Source organism: Monodon monoceros, unplaced genomic scaffold (genome assembly GCF_005190385.1).
Source record: "Monodon monoceros isolate NGI ecotype Baffin Bay Population unplaced genomic scaffold, NGI_Narwhal_1 Super_Scaffold_7, whole genome shotgun sequence".
NCBI lineage: Eukaryota > Metazoa > Chordata > Mammalia > Artiodactyla > Monodontidae > Monodon > Monodon monoceros.
Window position 1 is genome coordinate 20,031,582 of NW_021703784.1, and position 20,921 is coordinate 20,052,502.

At 41.5% G+C, this 20,921-nt stretch overlaps 1 protein-coding gene across 7 annotated transcripts in view; it reads left to right on the top strand.

Annotated features, from left to right (window-relative positions):
- Window positions 1-20,921, top strand: part of ALG9 (ALG9 alpha-1,2-mannosyltransferase) — a 96,207-nt gene that overhangs the window by 62,937 nt on the left and 12,349 nt on the right. For all 7 annotated transcript variants that reach the window (XR_003791438.1, XM_029207900.1, XM_029207901.1 and 4 more), the window contains exon 14: window positions 7,299-7,429. Coding sequence is in view for 6 of the 7 variants with exons in the window: in XM_029207900.1 (XP_029063733.1) it covers window positions 7,299-7,429 (131 nt within the window). In the remaining variant the exon portion in view is untranslated. The remainder of the gene's footprint in view (window positions 1-7,298; window positions 7,430-20,921) is intronic.

Consider the following 20,921-nt stretch of genomic DNA (forward strand, 5'->3'; position numbering starts at 1 on the left):
TTCTCCTCTTCTCCCCCCACCTCCCTCCTACACCCCTAGGACCAACGTGGCCCAGAGGGGGCTCGAATGGTGGAGGACCCTTCCTGGCAGCCCCACAGGCTTCCTGGGCCCGATTGGGCAGGGAAATGTCTCGGAGGATCAGGGTTCCTCCAGGCGTGGGAACCCCTCCCTACTCCCAGCCACCCCTCAGGGGCGCCAGTCCTGTCCAGCCTCCACTTTGCCTCCCCTCTCACTCCCCCTATGTCCTACCTGGTCGCTGAGGGGTTCTTCCTGTCTCCTTAGGCGGTCAGGTCCCCCACTAGCGTCTGGCAGGCGCCCTAGTTGTGGGGAGACACGAACTCCACGTCCACCCCCACTGCCATCTTGACCGGAAGCCTCTAATTTTTTAAATAAAAATTTTTTTCAGCTTTATTGAGGTATAATTGACAAATAACATTGTGTAAGTTTAAGGTATACAATGTGATGATTTGGTATGTGTATATATTGTGAAATGACTACCACAATAAGTTAGTTAACGCATCCATCACCTCATGTAGTTACCATTTTTTTGTGGTGAGAACATTTAAGGTCTACTCTCTTAGGTGATTTCAAGTATGCAGCACTGTATTGTTAACTGTAGTCACCATGCAGTACATTAGGTCCCTAAAACTTCATCATCTATAACTGAAATTTGACCAACATCTCTCCGTTTCCCCCAGTCCCTCGCCACCACCACTCTACTTTGTTTCTATGAGTTCAGCATCAGGGGTGCGGATATTGCTTCAGGGTAGTGATTTCATTTCTTTCAGATACATACCAAAAGTGGGATTGCTGGATGATACGGTAGTTCTATTTTTGATTTTTTTGAGGAACCTCCATACTGTTTTCCGTAATGGCTATGCGAGTTCCCGTTCCTACCAACAGTACAAGGGTCCTCTTTTCTCCACATATTCGCCATTGCTTGTTATCTCTTGTCTTTTTGATGATAGCCATTCTGTCAGGTATGAGGTGATAATCTCATTGTGGTTTTGTTTTGCATTTCCCTGATGATTGGTGATAATGAGGACCTTTTTGTGTACCTGTTGGCCATTTGTATGTCTTCTTTGGAAAAGGGTCTATTCAGGTCCTTTGCCCATTTTAAATCATATTATTTGGCTTTTTGCTGTTGAGTTGTATGAGTGCCTTATAAATTTTGGGTATTAACCCCTTATCAGATATATGGTTTCCAAATACTTTTTCTCTTTCCATAGGTTGCCTTTTTATTTGGGGCTCCTTTTTTAACCACTGTATTTCTTCTCTATTAGAGAATCTGCCCTTGATCATACTTAACCATTTTCTGCCAGAGACCTTTGTCCTTGTGTATTTTAGTTGTTCAGTAACTGATTCCTAGAAAACAAGAATGTTCAGCAGCTGCTTCTCAGGAAGCATGAAAAGAGGTTACATTTTTTAAATGGATTAGTATTTCAATTAATATGATTTTGCCTTAGTATCTTTCTAAAAACTTTAAATGAAATTTGCATATGGATGGTGTGATGAGTGAAGCCTAAAGCTAACTGGTGTAGTTGGGTATTAATTAGTTACTACCCACATCTCTGGTAGACCATGTATCCAGCACCAAAACTAGATAATCAGACCTGTAGTATGCCTAGCCAGAAAAGGCCAGGCTGAGGTCAAGTATTGAAATGTCATACTCAGAGCTCCCTCACCAAAGGAGGTCTAGGCATGAGACCATGAATCTTTACCCCTTGCTGGTTCTATTTGATTACAGAGACATGGCGCTGGCAGAGCTTTTAAAAACTTGTTTCATGTTTTTAAAATCCTTGGGAGCTACAGAGTGGGTGTTCAGACCAAAAAGGCTGCTTCCTGGAGTGTTTATGCAAAGGGTCATTTTTAGAGAGTTATGAGGAATGGAATTGGGTCTGACGTCAATTCTCAGTGTGCTTTCTCTCCCCGGAGGAATAGCCCATATGTAGAGACAGATGTGAGACTGAAGTCTCTTTTACATATAAATAATGCTGGGAGAGAATGAGAACATTACTGTGAGTTAGAGGTTGGGGAAGAACCAAGTTTACTGTAAGCCAGAGATGACCAAGTTGTTTTTATACGCACTTTTTCAAACATTCAATTGTGTATAACCCATAAGCCTAAATGTGCACAAAACATAAATGTACAGTAAATTAATAATAATTAATAATAATAGAACAAATACCTGTGTAATCATCCCAGGTCAAATACTAGAACGTTACCAGCACCCAGAAGCTCCCCCAACAATTCCTTTTGATCACTACCCAGTTCCCCCTTCAGGAGTCTCCTGACTTTTATGGTAATAATCCCCTTGCTTTTCTCTTTAGATTTACCACTTTTATATGCATTCCTAAGCAACATAAATTCATTTTGCCTATTTTTGAACTTCATATACATGGAATCATATTGCATTTTTATGTGTCTTGATCCTTTTACTTAATGTTTTGTTTGTAATTACACATTGTTGAATATAGCTGTAGTTTGTTCTCTTTTATTAGAGTATTTCATTGTATGACTATATTATTTTACTTTTGATAGTTGTTTGGTTCTTTCCAGTCTGAGCCAGCTGTAAATAATGCCACTTTGAACATTCTTTTTTTTTAAACAAATTTATTTATTTATTTATTTTTGGCTGCATTTGGCCTTCGTTGCTGCACGTGGGCTTTTTCTAGTTGTGGTGAGCAGGGGCTACTCTTCATTGTGGTGTGCAGGCTTCTCATTGCGTTTTCTCTTGTTCAGGAGCATGGGCTCTAAGTGTGCAGGCTTCAGTAGCTGTGGCACGCGGGCTCAGCAGTTGTGGCTCGTGGGCTCTAGAGTGTAGGCTTAGTAGTTGTGGCTCACGGGCTTAGCTGCTCCACGGCATGTGGGATCTTCTCAAACCAGGGATCAAACCCATGTCCCCTGCATTGGCAGGCGGATTGTTAACCACTGCGGCACCAGGGAAGTCCCCACTTTGAACATTCTTGAACTTGTCTTTTGGTTCATGAATTCCCGTTGGATATACATTACCTTGAACCATGTGAAATTACCTTTTTTTTTCCCTGTGTCGTGCAGCTTGCAAATTCTTAGTTCCCTGACCAGGGATCGAACCTGTGCCTCCCTGCAGTGGAAGCGCAGAGTCCTAACCACTGGACTGCCAGGGAAGTCCCTGAAAGTGCCATTTTTGTGGATCAGTCACATATTAATGATTCCATATGGTTCATTGTAATACCTAGGAGTAGAATTGTTGGATCATAAGAATTGCATATGTTCAATTTTAGTAGATTCTGCCAAATAGTTTTCTAAAAATCTTGTACCAACTTAATCTCCCTCCAGCAACGTATAAGAATTGTCCCACATTCTGGCCTACATTTGGTATTGTAATTTTTCGTTGTAATTTTGATTTGCATTTCCTTGGTTACTCATGAGGTTGAGTACTGTTTCATTTGTTTTTGGCTGTTTAGATTTCTTCTTATGAAGTACCTATTCAAGTCATTTGCCTGTTTTCCTGTTGAATGGTCCATTTTTGTCTTACTGATCGGCAGGTGTTCTTTATATATTCTAGATATGAATACTTGATTGTTAATGTGTCACATGTATCTTCATTCTGTGTCTCATCTCTTTACTCTCTTATCGGTGTCTTTGATGAACGGATATTCCCAATTTTAATGTAGTCAAATTTATTCATCTTTTTTTTTATAGTTAATACTTTTTGTGTTTGTCTAAAATGACTTTTGCCATACGTAAGATTTTGACGATAGTCTGCCATATTATCTTCCAAGAGCTTTGTTTTTCACATTTAGTTCTGTAATCCATCTGAAGTTGATTTTTTTTACATTATCAAATTTTTTATTGATGTATAGTTGATTTACAACGTTGTATTAATTTCTGCTATACAGCAAAGTGATTCAGTTATATATAGATATAGATATATACACACATATTCTTTTTTATATTCTTTTCCACTATGGTTTACCATGGGATATTGAATATAGTTCTTTGTGCTATACAGTAGGACCTTGTTGTTTATTCATTGTGTACAGAGGTCCAATTTCATTTTTCCCCCAACGGATATCCAGTTGTCCCAGCACCAGTTAGTGAAGAGAGATACTCTCACCACTGCTCTGAGGTGTCACTTCTGTCATAGATCAGGGTCCAAATGTGCCTGTATCTGTTCCAGGCTCTGTTCTATTCAGTGGTCTGTTATATTTCTGCACTAATACCTCATTGTCTTAATTACTATAACTTTATAGTAAGTAAGTCCCCACCTTGTTCTTTTCTAAGAGTGCCTTGGCTATCCTTGTCCTTTTGCATTTCCATATACATTTTTAGACTCAGCTTGTCAAGTTTCATCAAAAAAGTCTGTTGGCATTTTTATTGAGATTGCATTTAATCTATCGATTTATTTAGAATTTACATCTTTATAATAGTGAGTTTTAAATCTAGAAATAAGGTTTATCTCTCCATGTAATAAGGTCTACTTTATTGTTTATCCAAAAATTTTTTGAGGTAAATTTCATATTTCAACAATATTTTATCATCAAATTTACCATTTTAATCATTTTTAGGTATACACTTCAGTTGCGTTAAGAACAGTTACGCTGTTGTGCAACCATCACCACTCTCTACCTCCAGAACTTTTTCAGTGGCTTTCAGTACATTCATAATGTTATACAACCACCAGCACTATCTAATTTCAGAGCATTTCATCATCCCCCACACCCCCCCAAAAAAACCCCATGTGCGTTAAGTTGTCACTCCTCCAATCCTTAGCAACCACTAATCTGCCTTCATGGATTTGCCTCTACTGGACATTTCATGTTAAGTGGAGTCACACAAAATATGGTCTTTTGTGTCTCATTTCTTTCACTCAGCACAATGTTTTCAAGGCTCATCTTTGTTGTAGTATGTACCCTTTTTAAGACTGAATAATATTCCATTGCATGTATATACCACATTTTGATTATATGAATATACCATATTATAAATTCATCAGTTGATAGACACTAGTCAATAAAATTCTATAATTCTTTATAGAGGACTTGCCCATATTTCGTTAGATTTATTCCAAGACACATGTTTTCAAATCCTTTTAAATGATATTTTTATAATGTAATTTGAAAATACATAATTTTTTAAAATGTAATTTAATATGTTGTTTACCACTGTTATATAGGAACATATGATGTTAATTTTACATTCTATAAATAGTTTAAAGTTTGATAAACTCTCTTAATCCCAAAAATTTATGTTGATTCTTTTGGATTTTATATATATCAATCATTGTGATGAATGAAGGACTTTTGTTTGTTTCTTTTCATTTCTTCTGCCATTTGTTTCTTCCTTGTATCTTACCCTGCTGACTAGAACCTCTAGTACAGTGTTGAATAGAGTAATGATAATAAGCAGCCTTGACTTATTCCTGATTCCAAAGGAAAAGCTTTCAACCCTTCACTGTTAAATATGAGATTTGCTATATTTCTATTCATGTTTCAAATGATTTTTATCTTAGCTGAAACCTGGATTTCTAGGACAAATCCTTTTTGGTTTTAATTTTTAAGAAACATTTAAATGAGCTCCTGAGGGTACTTCCCCTCTGATTCGGTCATTTTTGGCAGTCTTGATGTATGACTTTGGAAGTCACACTGACCTGAGTCCAAATATGGCTCTACTATAAACTCATGTGATTTTGGTTAGGATTATAAATCCTTTTAGGACAAGAACTGCATGCTATTTATTTAATTCTGTATCATTAGCTTTAACTTATTAATGCCTAGTACATTGTAGGGGCTTAATATAGATCTTGAAAAAAATGAAGTTATATAATTTGTCTCTGAGTCTTGGCTTCCTCATTTATAAAATAGGAATTAATAATCCCCTATAGGCCTTTATATAATGATTTAAAAAATAATATGTGTAACATAGTTGCATGTAAAAAATGCAACTTTCCTTTGAGATTTACTTTTCTTTAGCTGACTACATTAGTAATTAAGAGGGTTCTGGGATCCACTTTCTAATATTGAGTGTTGGGGGGTTCTCCACAGTAACAGCAATTCTCAGACACCATCTGGGTGTCTTACAACTCAACACAATTCTTACACTGTCTACTCAGAGATACCATCAGATTCCACAGATTGAGGGCTCAGTCCTACAAGACTGCCCCCTTCTCCTGCCTACTTCAGACGCCAATCTTAAGCCCAGGTTGTTACCTGTTTCTGACTGCCTGGCTACAGATTGGAGCCGTGACCCCCTCCTTGAACTTTAGGTGCTGGTTGTAAGTCCAGGTTGTTCCCTATGCTCCTGACTGAATATAAAGCAGAGGTTCCCATGACCCTCTCCTTGTGTTTGGTTAATTTGCTAGAGTGGCAAACACAGAGAAATATTTTACTTACTAGATTATTGGTTTATTATAAAAGGATATAATTCAGGAACAGCCAGATGGAAGAGATGAATAGGGCAAGGTATAGGGGAAGAGTGGGGATCTTCATGCCCTTTCCAGGTGCAGCAGTCTTCCCGAATCTCCACGTGTTCACCAACCTGGAAGCTTTCTGAACTTGTCCTTTTAGGGTTTTATGGAGGCTTCATTACACAGGCATGATTGATTAAATCATTGGCCAATCTCCAGCCCCTCCCCCCTCCCCCAGTGACTGAAAGGTCCAACCTTCTTTTCACATGGTTAGTTCAACTGGTGACCAGCACCCCCTCCCATCTTTACAGGATTTTCAAAAGTCACCTCATTAACATAAGTTCCGTTGCGGTTGAAAGGGGCTTGTTATGAATAACAAGACACCCCTTTCACCATTATGGCTTTGAAGGGATTTCAGGAACTGAGGACAAGAGACTGAATATTATAACAAAAGATGCTCCAATTGCTCTCATGGCTTAGGAAATTACAAGGGTTTGGGGTGCTCTGAACCAGAAACATTGGAAGAAGACCAAAAAAAAATTTTATTATAAATCACAATATCACAGTAATGATTTCCATCTTTGGGTTTTTATTTAATCTCATAGAAACTTGTGTACTGTATTTTTTGGGGACTATCATTGATTTACAATATTGTGCTAGTTTCAGGTGCACAGCAAAGTGAACTTTGGCTGGGTGAGTGCATGTCTCACCCCTGCCCTCAGGAGCCTAAATAACACCCCCACACCCAGCACTCTTAGCTGGGTGAAGAGAGCACTGGTAACATTTTCTGAGGACTTAGATGTTTGTGCTTCTAAAACCCTGTGGGAATTCTTAGGATTACAGTTGATGTTTCTTACTCTGAAAGGACCTTTGCAATTACTGATGAAGAGTTGGCCTTTCTCTGTTGCAGATTGACATCAATAAATGCCATTATTTAGTGGATTTGGACACCGTGAGAGAAACACCCCGGGAGCCAAAATATTCATCCAATAGAGAAGAATGGATCAACTTGGCCTACAGACCATTCCTTGATGCATCTAGGTATGTGGCTTTAGTCCTAAGAAATGTACTAGGATTAGTAAGGGCAAAAATTGGAATCTGGGATTGAATAACTTCCAGTCCTGGGCTAACTCTAGTAGCCATTTAATTTTATTTTTATTTGGGCCCAAACATCTTCTGTTCTTGTCCAGTTCCCTGAGAAATCTAAAAGAGTGCTCTTCTTTTCTAGGCATCAGAGTGCAAAGTATATTCTGGTATCTTTCAAATAACAGAATCTAAACAGATAGATCCACTGAAGAAAACACAAATAAGTGTTTGATTATTTTTGGCAATCAACTTCAACTTTCTTAACCAAGAGTTTTCTAATACTGTTAGGAAGATTGACTGTGTTCTTTAAGGAGCTAGAAGTTCATATCCGCATTATTTTTGGGCTCAAGGCTCAGTCAGAGATGGGGCCAGGCCTTACTAGATCTTAAGTAGTAGTGACACCAAATAGACCAGTGCTTGGCTGGCTCTTCAGAAAAGCCTCAGAATTCATGATAAGAGGTTGAGTCAGGATATCCAGGTGAAGGAGTGGGGGAGAGTTAGAAAGGTGTAGGTTGTCTGTGGGCAGAGGTCCAGGTAGACAGACAGTTGAAGTTAAGGAGGTCCAGGGAGGCCTGGTGGGCAGAGCCCAGGATCCAAGAAATCAGGCAGAAACAAAAAGGTAGAGGACCAGGTCTTGAGAGGCAGGTTTGGGACTCAGAAACAGGGAAGAAAATATTTTCAGGAAGAGGGAGTGATTAGAACCTACTGATCAAGTCCGTTTGATTAATATAACAATTGTTCATTGGATTTGGCAGCTGATAAAAGCAATTTTAGTGGAATGGTGGGGGCATAGGGACTTGAGAGATTAGAGGGGTCAAAGCAAAACTAGCAGGGAGGAAGGAGGCAAGATGGCAGAGTAGAAGGACATGAGCTTACGCCTTCTTATGGAAACACCAAAAATCACAACTAGCTGCTGAACAACCACTGACAAAAAAACACTGGAACCTACCAAAAAAGATAGCCTACATCCAAAGACACAGAAGAAGCCACAGCGAGATGGTAGGAGGGGTGCAATCACAATAAAATCAAATCCCATACATGCCGAGTGGGCAACCCACAACCTGGAAAATAATTACACCACAGAAGTTCTCCCACAGGAGTGAAAGTTCTGAGCCCCCCATTGGGCTCCCCAGTCTCGGGGTCTGGCAACAGGAGGAGGAGCCCCCAGGTCTGACTCTGAAGGCCACTGGTGTTTGACCACAGGAATTCCACAGGACTGGTGGAAACAAACTTCACTCTTGGAGGGCACACACTGGGTGTCATACACACCAGGACCCTGGGAAAAAAGTGGTGACCTCATAAGAGACTGGGCCGGGTTTACCTGTTGGGGTTGGAGGGTCATCTGCAGAGGCAGGGGGCGGCTGTGGCTCACTGTGGGGACAGGGACAGTGGCGGCAGTGGCTCTGACAAGTGCTCATTGGCATGGGCCTTCTAGGAGGCTGCCATTTTCTCACCAAGACCTGACCGCACCCAACAGCCTGTAGGCTCCTGAGTGCTAGGATGCCTCAGGCCAACCAACCAACAGGGTGGGAACATAGCTTCACCCATTAGCAGACAGGCTGCTTAAAGTTTTTTTTTTTTTAAAGATTTTTTTTTTTTGATGTGGACCATTTTTAAAGTCTTTATTGAATTTGTTACAATATTGATTCTGCTTTATGTTTTTTGGTTTTTTGGCCCCGAGGCATGTGGGATCTTAGCTCCCTGGCCAGGGATTGAGCCTGCACCCCCTTCATTGGAAAGTGAAGTCTTAACCACTGGAGCGCCAGAGAAGTCCCTTAAAGTCTTCCTGAATAAACAGCTGCCCGATAATAAACACACCTCCCAGACGTGGCCCTGCCCACCAGACGGACAAGACCCAGCACTATGCACCCAGTCCCTCCCACCAGGAAGACTGCGCAAGCCTCTTAGACAGCCTCATCCACCAGGGGGCAGCCAGCAGAAGCAAGAAGAAATACAGTGCTGCAGCCTGCAGAACAGAAACCACAATCACAGAAAGTTAGACAAAATAAGATGGCAGAGGAATATGTCCCAGATGAAGGAACAAGATAAAACCCTAGAAGAACAACTAAGTCAAGTGGAGATAGGCAATCTACCTGAAAAAGGATTCAGAGTAATGATAGTAAAGATGATCCAAGATCTTGGAAAAATAATGGAGGCACAGATTGAGAAGATACAAGAAATGTTTAACAAAGACCTAGAAGAACTAAAGAACAAACAAACAGAGATGAACAATACAATAATTGAAATGAAAAATACACTAGAAGGAATCAGTGGCAGAGTAGCTGAGGCAGAAGAACGGTTAAGTGACCTGGAAGACAGAATGGTGGAAATCACTGCCATGGAACAGAATAAAGAAAAAGGACTGAAAAGAAATGAAGACAGCCTAAGAGACCTCTGGGACAACATTAAATGCACCAGCATTCGCATTATAGGGGTCCCAGAAGGAGAAGAGAAAAAGAAAGGGTCTGAGAAAATATTTAAAGAGATAATAGCTGAAAACTTTCTTAACATGGGAAAGGAAACAATCATCGAAGTCCAGGAAGTGCGGAGAGTCCCAGGCAGGATAAACACAAGGAGGAACACGCTGAGACACATATTAATCAAACTGACAAAAATTAAAGACAAAGAAAAAATATTAAAAGCAACAAGGGAAAAGCAACAAATAACGCACAAGGGAACTCCCATAAGGTTATCAGCTGATTACTCAGCAGAAACTCTGCAGGCCAGAAGGGAGTGGCACGGTATGTTTAAAGTGATGAAAGGGAAGAACCTACAATCAAGAATACTCTTCCCAGCAAGGCTCTCATTCAGATTCAGTGGAGAAGTCAAAAGGTTTATAGACAAGCAAAAGCTAAGAGAATTCAGCACCACCAGACCAGCTTTACAACAAATGCTAGAGGAACTTCTCTAGGCGGAAAACAAAGGCCACAACTAGAGACAAGAAAATTACAAATGGAAAAGCTTACCGGTAAAGGCAGACATACAGTAAAGTTAAGAAATCATCTGCACACAAATATATGAAAGCCAGCGGTTGTGAGGAGAGCACAAATGCAAGATACTGGAAATGCGTTTGGTATTAAAAGACCAGCAACTTAAAACATTACACTGCTATATCAAAACCTCATGGTAACAACACACCAAAAATGTACAATGGATACACACGCAAAACAGAAAAAGGGATCTAAACACAACAATAAAGTTAGTCATAAAATCAGAAGAGAAGAGAACAAAAGAGGAAGGGAAGAAACAAAGACCTACAAAAACAAATCCAAAACGATTAACAAAATGGCAATAAGAACATACATGTCAATAATTACCTTACACGTGAATGGATTAAATGCTCCAACCAAAAGACGCAGACTGGCTGAATGGATACAAAAACAAGACCTGTATGTATGCTGTCTACAGGAGACCCACTTCAAATCAAGGGACACATACCGAAAGTGAGAGGATGGAAAAATGTATTCCATGCAAATGGAAATCAAAGGAAAGCTGGAGTAACAATATTCATATCAGGCAAGGAACACTACATAATGATCAAGGGATCAGTCCAAAAAGAAGATATAACAATTGTAACTATATATGCTCCCAGCGTAGGAGCACTCAATATATACGGCAAATGCTAACAACATTAAAGGGAGAAATCAACAGTAACACAATAATAGTGGGGGACTTTAACACCCTACTTTCATCAATGGACCAGATGGATTTAATTGATATTTATAGAGCATCCATCCAAAAGCAGCAGAATACACATTCTTTTCAAGTGCACATGGAACACTCTCCAGGATTGATCACATGCTGGGCCACAAAGTGAGCCTTGGTAAATTTAAGAAAATTAAAATCATATCAAGCATCTTTTCTGACCAAACGCTATGAGATTAGAAGTCAATGACAAGGCAAAAACTGTAAAAAAACACGAACACTTGGAAGCTTAACAATATACAGCCAATCCAGCAGCCAGTGGATCACTGAAGAAATCAAAGAGGAAATCAGAAAATATCTAGATAAGGCTTCCCTGGTGGTGCAGTGGTTGAGAGTCCGCCTGCCGATGCAGGGGACACGGGTTCGTGCCCCGGTCCGGGAAGATCCCACATGCCGTGGAGCGGCTGTGCCCGTGAGCCATGGCCGCTGAGCCTGTGCGTCCGGAACCTGTGCTCCACGATGGGAGAGGCAAAAAAGGTGGGAGCCCCCAAAACCCAAAAAAAAAAAAAAAAAAAAAAGAAAAGAAAAACCTAGATACAAATGAAAATGAAAGCACGACGATAGAAAAACCTATGGCATGTAGCAAAAGCAGTTCTAAGAGGGAAGTTTATAGCAATACAGTTTTACCTCAGGAAACAAGAAAAATCTCAAACAACGAAACCTTACAACCTAAAGCAACTAGAGAAAGAAGAACAAACAAAGCCCAAAGTTAGTAGAAGGAAAGAAATCATAAAGGTAAGAGTAGAAATAAATGAAATAGACACAAAGAAAACAATAGAAAAGGTCAGTGATTGATCATGGCCTTAAGTGGGTAGGGAGGGAGCGGGGAGGGCACTGAGGGAGTGGAAGACCATGACAGGTGGTAGGATCATGGCCTGATATTCAAAAAATTGTCAGAATCAGGGCAGTAGTAGGAGAGAGCTTGAAATTCTCTTTCAAGCAGGAGTGAAGGTATGAAGTTCTCTGCATCACACATATTCTTTGGTGCCTGACTTGTTTGATATAGTATTTGGGGGGCAGGTCGCTATTGTGCCTTCATTTTTGAGTTAAGAAAACTATGATGACGTGAGATCTGGGCCTGAAAATATCTCCAGCCCTGGAGGCTCAGTAGATCCCAAACAACCTTTCTGTTAACAAAGGGAAACTTAGTGGTTCACAAATACTGACCAGCAGTACCTTGGTCACAGAATAAACTCTGTTTATAGCAAATGGGGCAAGGGAGTATTTTTGAGGCAAATTTGTTTTCCTTTTGGTTTTGAAGGATTGAAGTGAGGTTCCTCATCTTCCCATTTCCCCTTTTGGTAGCACACAGGCACCACAGCTGGTAGACATGAACTGAGAGCCCATTCAAGGCAAAGAAGCCTGCTGCTTGTATGCTTCTCACTGGAGAACTGGAAATCTTTTGAGGGAAGAGCAGAAGGTGTTGGTCACCTTCCCATCTGCCTTGTGGTGAGCAGAGAGTGACCAGAGATGACCACACAGTCACACAGTGATGTGCTTGAGCATCACTCCTCTAGGGCCCTCTGTGTTCAGCCGTCTCCTCAGCCAGAGGGAGCAGTGGACACAGTGGGAGACCATGAAATATGAGGGCCTTTCCCAGGGGTGCTACTCACTGCTCCTCACTGAACATCCTGCTTCCCTAACAAGCTAGATTTTAAGGGCAGAAATAGAGCATGACTGGCTCAGTTTGTTAAACGTTTGTTGAACGTCTTCTACATGTAAGACTATGTAGACTGTGTGCAGGCGAGATGGCTGCCCTGGGAGTTTATAGTTTACTTGGGGAGGTACACCGTAGTTCAGAGAGGTGCTGGTGGGGCATCAGAGGGAGGGGTTAGTTCCAGGAGGCTATGGTGAGAGGGACTAAGGAAGACTCCAAGAGGAGGTGACATCTGAAGGTCACACTGGTGCTAAGTATGGGAGGTGGATGAAGGGAGGCAACGTTGGAGGCATACAGACAAGTTGGGAGGCTATTCTGCTTGACTAGATGAGGGGTGACGAGAGAGTGAACTCAGCTGCAAAGGATGGATGGACTCAGGAGGCACATTTTTGCAGAGAAAGATCAGGCCAAAGTTTAGATCCCAGAAGCCTGCAACTTTCCCCAGTGAACTGTATCAAGCTTTTAAAGTTTTTCCTTTGCTCTGTTAGCAGTGAAGTACTAATCATTTTATTGTTTGCTTTCTGTGGCTGGGTTGGTCCCTAACCAGAAGCTTTCACAAGTTGAGCAGCACTTGCTAGAGGGATGAGACCCTAAGCTTATCTCCTTGTACGTCCTGTTCTCTTGTACGTCCTGTTCTCCTGTGGGTCCCTGGTGCAGCTTCATTTCCCATTTGCCCACTGAGCACACCTCTATTGTAGGTGGAGGGAAGGAGAAGGCTATTGGGGAATGCCTTCACAGATTTTCAGTTTCCCATAAATTGTACTAATTTCCCCTAAACTGGAATTCTTTTCATGACCAAATGCTGAGAAAAGAAAGAAATCAGTTGGTTTAAGAACTGCAAAGGTACAGTTACTTGAAGGTATGCAAAGTATAGTGAAAAGAGCATGGGGTCAGAAGACATGTGCATTTAATCCTGGTTACTTGCTGGTTGCTCTTCTCTATTCCCAAATTTCCATATCAGTAAAACAGAGATAATATTTTACATACTTTATGGGAAAACAGAGATAATAATATTTTACATACTTTATGGGAATGTTGTAAGGATTAAATGAGAGCTGAAATATGAAAGTGTTTTTAAATTCTAAAGTATTATATAAATGTCAGGCCTTCCAGTTAATTAGCAGGCTGCCTGAAGTTCCAAAGTTATGCTGATTTTCTTTACATTTCTCTTCCTCAGCATTTCCTAGTATATACTGACCTAACTGCAAGAACAGCAGGATCCTACAGCCCCATCTGCCACAGCAATTTGTAACTGTCAGCACTGTGACATCTCCTGTTGCTGACTTGGGGCCAGTCAAGCTGGACTGTACTGTCAGAGGCTGTGGGCCTCAGGGATACCACTCTGAGGTGGTGCATATGAAAGGCTCTTGGGAGATTGACCCTGGAATGCCTTTGAGCCTATTGAATGGGGCTGTTAATGTTTCCTCTGTCTTCTTGAAACAATGGTTTTTGTACTTTAGCTATTTATATAACAAGGAGAGAGAATGGTACTATCCACATGTAATAGTCACTCATGTCTTAGACCCTAGATCAGGTGGGGCTGCAGGCCTACCTATTTATTATTTAGCTCTTCCTGAGGAAAGGAGGTTTTCATAAGCCTGTGACGTACCACCACATGATCTTTTTAGAAATGTAAGCAGGTTAGTTTCTCAAATGTTGAAGCCCCTAAAATTTTTTCCAGGTTTTTTTTTTTCATTTTATTGTGTTAATTAAATTAAATTAATTTTTATTGTGGTATGGTTGATTTACAATGTTGTGTTATTTTCTGCTGTACAGCAAAGTGAATCAGTTATATCCACTCTTTTTTAGATTCTATTCCCATACAGGTCATTACAGAGAGTATTGAGTAGAGTTACCTGTGCTGTACAGTAGGTTCTTTTTTTTTTTTAAACATCTTTATTGGAGTATAATTGCTTTACAATGTTGTGTCAGTTTCTACTGTATAACAAAGTGAATCAGCTATACGTATACATATTTCCCCATATCTCCTCCCTCTTGAGCCTCCCTCCCACCTTGCCTATCCCACCCCTCTAAGGTGGTCACAAAGCACCGAGCTGATCTCCCTGTGCTATGCAGCTGCTTCCCACTAGCACCCTGAGGAAACCATAATCCAAAAACAGATATATACCACACTGTTCATTGCAGCATTATTTACAGTAGCCAGGACATGGGAGCAACCCTAAGTGTCCATCGACAGATGAATGGATAAAGAAGATGTGGCACATATATACAATGGAATATTACTCAGCCATAAAAAGAAACGAAATTCACTTATTTGTAGTTAGGTGCATGGACCTCGAGTCTGTCATACAGAGTGAAGTAAGTCAGAAAGAGAAAAACAAATACCATATGCTAACACATATATATGGAATCAAAAAAAATGGTTCTGATGAACCTAGGGCCCAGACAGGAATAAAGACGCAGACATAGAGAATGGACTTGAGGACACGGGGCAGGGTAAGGGTAAGCTGGGGCGAAGTGAGAGTAGCATTGACATATATACAGTACCAAATGTAAAGTAAGTCCTTATTAGTTATCTATTTTATATATAGTAGTGTATATATGTCAATCCTAAATCTCCCAATCCATCTCTCCACTACCCCCTTTCTCCCTTGGTAACCATAAGTTTGTTTTCTACATCTGTGTAAGTCCCTAAAATTTAAATCTGCTGTCTTTAGGGTTCACTTTGAGTTCATTTTTTCTTTCTTCCTTTATCCATCTATCTGTCTGTCTATCTAAATGACATCCATCTAATCAGCAGATATTTTTTGAACACTGTTAGGAACTGTGATGGAGCTTAAGTATATGGTGGTGAACAGAACACACAAATTCCCTGTCCTCTTGGACCCTACAGTATAATGGGGAGGCTGGCATTAAACAAATAACCATACAGATCAATCTGGAATTACAACCCATGTTAAGTACTTTAAGAGAAGAGTACAGGGTGCTGGGAGAGAAGGAGTCAGCAGCAGGACGTCCCTGGAGTCTTCTCTTATGTCCTGAAGCCAGCTGGTTAAGCAGGTTTGGAAATCAGAAAATATTTATTGAATAGCTATTATGTCCTTGTCACAGAGTTAGATTATTTAAGGGGTATAAGAGAAGCAATTAGACACAGATTTTTATCCTTGAATAATTTACAGCTTTTGTAGTTACATATACAAAAACACCTTGAAAGACCATAGATGGTGCCAGATTGTGTGCTAGAACTGTGGAGGTTAAGAGTGTACTAACCTCCTGTAGCCTGTGAAGGTTTCCTGAAGGAGGTGGTGCTTGAGCTGAGGCTTAAAGGAAAAAGAGGATTTGTACCAGTGATAAAGAGGGTAGAATCACGTCTGTAATTCAAGGAGAAGAAAGCATGAGCACAGGTATAAAAATAAAAAGAAGCCTGTTGGATGAGGGGCCTGAGGGTCCATAAAGAAAAGTTTAGGGAATTCCCTGGCGGCCCAGTGGTTAGGACTCGGCGCTTTCACTGCCATGGCCCAGGTTCGATCCCAGTTGGGGAACTAAGATCCCACAAGCTACGAGGCACGGCCCAAAAAAAAAAAGCAAAAAAGAAAAGTTTAATTTACCTCTTTGATTTAAATTTGCTTTTAGTTAAAGTGATCCGCAATATATCATCCAAATCAGAACACTTTTAAAAGTGAAAGGGGCCCTGCCCTGGGCGAATTGAGATAGGTGGTCATCCTGTTGTAATGTGGCCAGGATACAAGAGCTTATTCCAAAAAGCAGGATGGGAGAATGGAGCACATAGATGTAGTTCCTTTGCCCCACAGTCCATATTTACCATGTGGATTTGCCCATAGCTTACTTATTTGATAATCTGTGGACCTTTCTTGGTGCTGTAGCGTGGATTGGGTCTTAGCTCTCTGAAAGGGAAGCGATGAGTCTAGTTTGAAGACAGTACCAGCACATAAAAAAATTGTACTCTGGGGCTTCCCTGGTGGCGCAGTGGTTGAGAGTCCGGCTGCCGATGCAGGGGACACGGGTTCGTGCCCCGGTCCGGGAAGATCCCACATGCCGCCGAGCAGCTGGGCCCGTGAGCCATGGCCGCTGAGCCTGCGCATCCGGAGCCTGTGCTCCGCAACGGGAGAGGCCACGACAGTGAGAGGCCCGCGTACCGCAAAAAAAAAAAAAAAAAAAAAAAAAATTATACTCTGAGTGTATGCCAATGGAGACTCAGCCCCAGGGGGAAGCAACCTAAACTTATTAGGACAATATTGTGACTGGTGCAAATTTAGGAATTCTGTATACCTATGAATATGTGAAGAGGCGTGTTTTCTGTTGAACTTGTTGGAAGATAAGCAAGGCCCTTACTGTTGGCCTATTGGAGAAGGACTCACAAATAGGGCTGAATGTTGTTAGCCCGTCTGGGAGAATAGCAGCCCAGATGCCCATCCATTCTTTTCCTGTTAGGCTTCTTCTCTGCTTTATCAAAGGACTGGAGACCCCAGATCCCATTAGTTTGAGAGAAGATCCGGGCATAAGATCTTGATAACCATCTTCTTGTCTCCCCTTGCACATAGCTGGTACCAGAGCTGCAGCTTCCTCTCCCTGAGTTTGCTATGTCTGTGTCTGGCTAACATTAGAAAGGTTTATCAAACTTCCAAGATATGGGGGCTAAACTAGGTGAAATACCACTTTTTAAACAAGACACATTCGTTACTCTGTGGACATCTCATACAACAAAGTTTCTAAAATGAGAGGATTTTTTTTTCTTTCTTTGAAACATGGTATAATGGCTACTTGTGTAAAAAAGCTGGACAAGTGGGTGGATGTAATGCTTACTTTGAGATTCCCCAGAGAGGAGTGAAGGGAGACTGTTGCAATAACTTGCCAGCTCAACGGTGCGTTCCTTTCTAAGTGTGGTGAGAATATTTGGCTGAGGGAGTCTGGTGGGAAATGCCTCTCCAGGATGTTGGAGTTGGCCTCCTGAGCAACAGAGCCTGTTTGTAGCTTTAGAAACAAATTGGGAGGCCCTGCCAGTGCTTCGCACAGCCACTTGCCACCCACTCTTTCCTCCTTCATTATAGGTCCCTTTTGTTTTGCTTGCTTTGCTTTCGCCTTTGGTTTTTGGATTGTGATATTTCTTCTTCCCCATTTTGGAGCATATTAGCCTCATCCAGCTGGATTTTAGGCTTTGCCTGACTAAGGATGTGAGATAATTTGGGGAGACTTAAATAGGACAGGATTTCAAAGCCCTGCCAAATTTATGGTTACAGGTAGATGCAAGCAAAGAGTTAGAACTTCACATCTTCAGCGAGTACGGTAGGAGAGGGCCTTTTCTAGTCAGAGGATTTCCATAGAGCCAGGTGGGGATTGTGGTGATAGCACCTGCAGCTTGTGTCCCTTCGCTGCCCAGCACAGGATTCTCATGTAGGTTCTTCTTACTGAGACTATTACTCTCCTTTTAACATCCAAGAAGTGAATCCAGCAGCTGTGAGGCCTAAAGAGTACGTGGCACCTGTATCCATTTTGGTTCTGTGTCGTAGTCTAGTTCATGGCAGCCATTGTGTCCCCAGCCCTAACCCCAGCATAAGCAGAACAGTTTATTTCTGGAAGATAAGAAGACCACTGGAAAACCACTGTAAAGTGAAGATTAATTGGGAACTCTTGTTCCAGTTATTGCTGTGTAACAAGTCATCCCAAACTTAATGGTATAAAAGGACAACAGTTATTTATTATTGTTTTCTCTCATGGGTCTGTGGACTGACTGGGCTCAGCTAGGCAGTTCTTCAGCTAGTCCGGATTCTTATACATTGGCCATCAGATGGTGGTGGGGACTGGAGGCATCTCAGAGGCTTTCCCACATGTCTAGCCGTTGATGCTGGCTATTGGTTAGCTCTCAGCTGGGGCTGTTGGCGAAAACACCTACAAGTGGCTTCTCCATGTGGCCTGTGCTTCCTCTCAGGATGGTGGCTGGCTCTCAGGAGCTAGGATCTCAAGAGCTGTATAGTTTTTTATGACCTAGCCTTGGAATTCACACAGCATCACTCCCACATCATTCTGTTCATTGAAAGCAAGGCATTCCAATAGCCCATGTTCAAGGGGGAAAGGAATTAGACTTCCCGTATTGATGGGGAGGGTGTAAGAATTTATGGACGTGCTTTAAAAACATCACAGCTCTTGATGCTGTTCTTTATCCAAATTAGATAATTTTTGAAAAAGAGTTTGTTTTGAAGGAGATTTCTTGCAGAAGAGACCTGTGGCGCCCAAAATAGCCCAGCAGGCTGCTTCCATCTGCAGCTTCTTGCTACCCAGGCAGAAAGGGAGGCTACACTCCCTGGCGGGGCTTGGCTTTAGGCCAGCAGTTTGACATGCTTCCGATGGCATTCAGATCCTTTGGGTGGAATTACTTCTCCCTCCCAAGCAGCGATTGAAGTGCTCTTGTCTTTTCCCTGCGCGTCAACCACAGTGGTGCCCTCAGCTCCTTCATCTCTGCCAAGAGTACTGAGAAACTGGAAGGAAGAAGCGATCGGAGTTTCTGTACTTTTGTAATTCTTTATCACCTTATTATTCTCGTATACTTTCTGTTTCTTTACCAGTTCGGGGGCTGTCCTTTTTTTCTTCTCCCCAGATGCTCTCCTGAGACCCTTTGTCTGGCAGGACTACTACCTCAGGCTAGATTTGGCTTCAGAACACACTGGTGTTTTGCTCATTGTATTCTTCAACTGCTTAATCATTATCATTTTGTTGTTCTGAAGCTCAGAGAGTCTGCTTTCCATTGTTGTCAAGTTAGTTCTCCAGAAAGACACTGTCTGTTCTCCAAGTCCATGCTATAGAGCCTCTCAGGCTTGAAGAGTATATACATACAGTGTCTTAGAACTGCCACCACGTTTAGCTAGCTTAGACCAAGCAGCTGGCATCATGAGAGGTGTTTGTTCTAGATTTCTCGTGAGTTAGAACAACATCTCTTGTTGAATCTCACAACTCCTAGCACATATTAGGGTCTCAGAAAATGTTTATCAATTATTTGATGTATTTCATGCTCTTAAAACTGGATTTATGTCAAAGCAAGAAGGAAAAAAAAGGTGAAATAAGAATTTCTTTAGAAGTTTCTCATGCTCTTATTTGATAAAATAAAGATTGTGGAGTAGCTGATTGGCTTCTATTTCCTGTCTCCTGGATTGCTCCTTCTTTGGACCCAGGTACCACCTCTTAAGGAAATCCAAAGGCTGTGTGGAGAGAGGAGCCCACATAAAGGAGGACTGAAGGCCTGTAGATCTAGCTGAACTTGCAGCCCATGGCTGGCCATGAACATTCCGGCCAAAGCCCAGTGAAACAGAAAACCTATCAGTCAGCCACAGATTTGGGAGAAATAATAAATTGTTTTTTTAAGCTAAAAAAGAAGAGAAAAGATTGTTGAGTTATTTTAAAGTATACTCATTATCTCCTCTCTCTAAAACTTGCCGGAATCATCTACCTGTTGTGACCTCCAGTGCTACTTACTGTCTGTCACAGAGAAGTAGCTCAAATGAGGGTCCAAAGAGTAGGGACAGAAACCTTCTTGAACACTGTTTAGTGTCTTCTCCACAGGAATGGTGGATGGAGCATGTAATACCTTCACATCTAAGTAGCTGTCAGATGGAAAAAGGCTGGTCAAGAGCATTTCTCCATCAACCTTGGTGGGACTGAAGGTCAGACAATGACCGCTTGCTTAATACCAATTCTTTCTCAATTCTCCCATTCTGAATATTGGTGAAAGGTGACTGGTCAAGAGCTTATGCTGTTATGTCAGATGATTGGCCAAGGCCACAAAGCAGTGAAATGATTCACTCCATACACCAGTCTTGCGGTGATGTGATTCGTTTGTTCCTTAGCAAACTTCCAGGTCATCCACAGTGTGGATCTTTGGAGTTGTGGATCAAACAGTCAAAACTGTGAATGTATTCATTGAATGCTCAAGGGTCTGTGGACATGCCCACTGAAAACAGTGTCATTCTGGTCACATGGGTAATGATGATTTAGTAAATTTTGTGGAAACTGAAACCTGGAGAGGTTTCTTCCTTCCTTCCTTCCTTCCTTCCTTCCTTCCTTCCTTCCTTCCTTCCTCCCTCCCTCCCTCCCTCCCTCCCTCCCTCCCTCCCT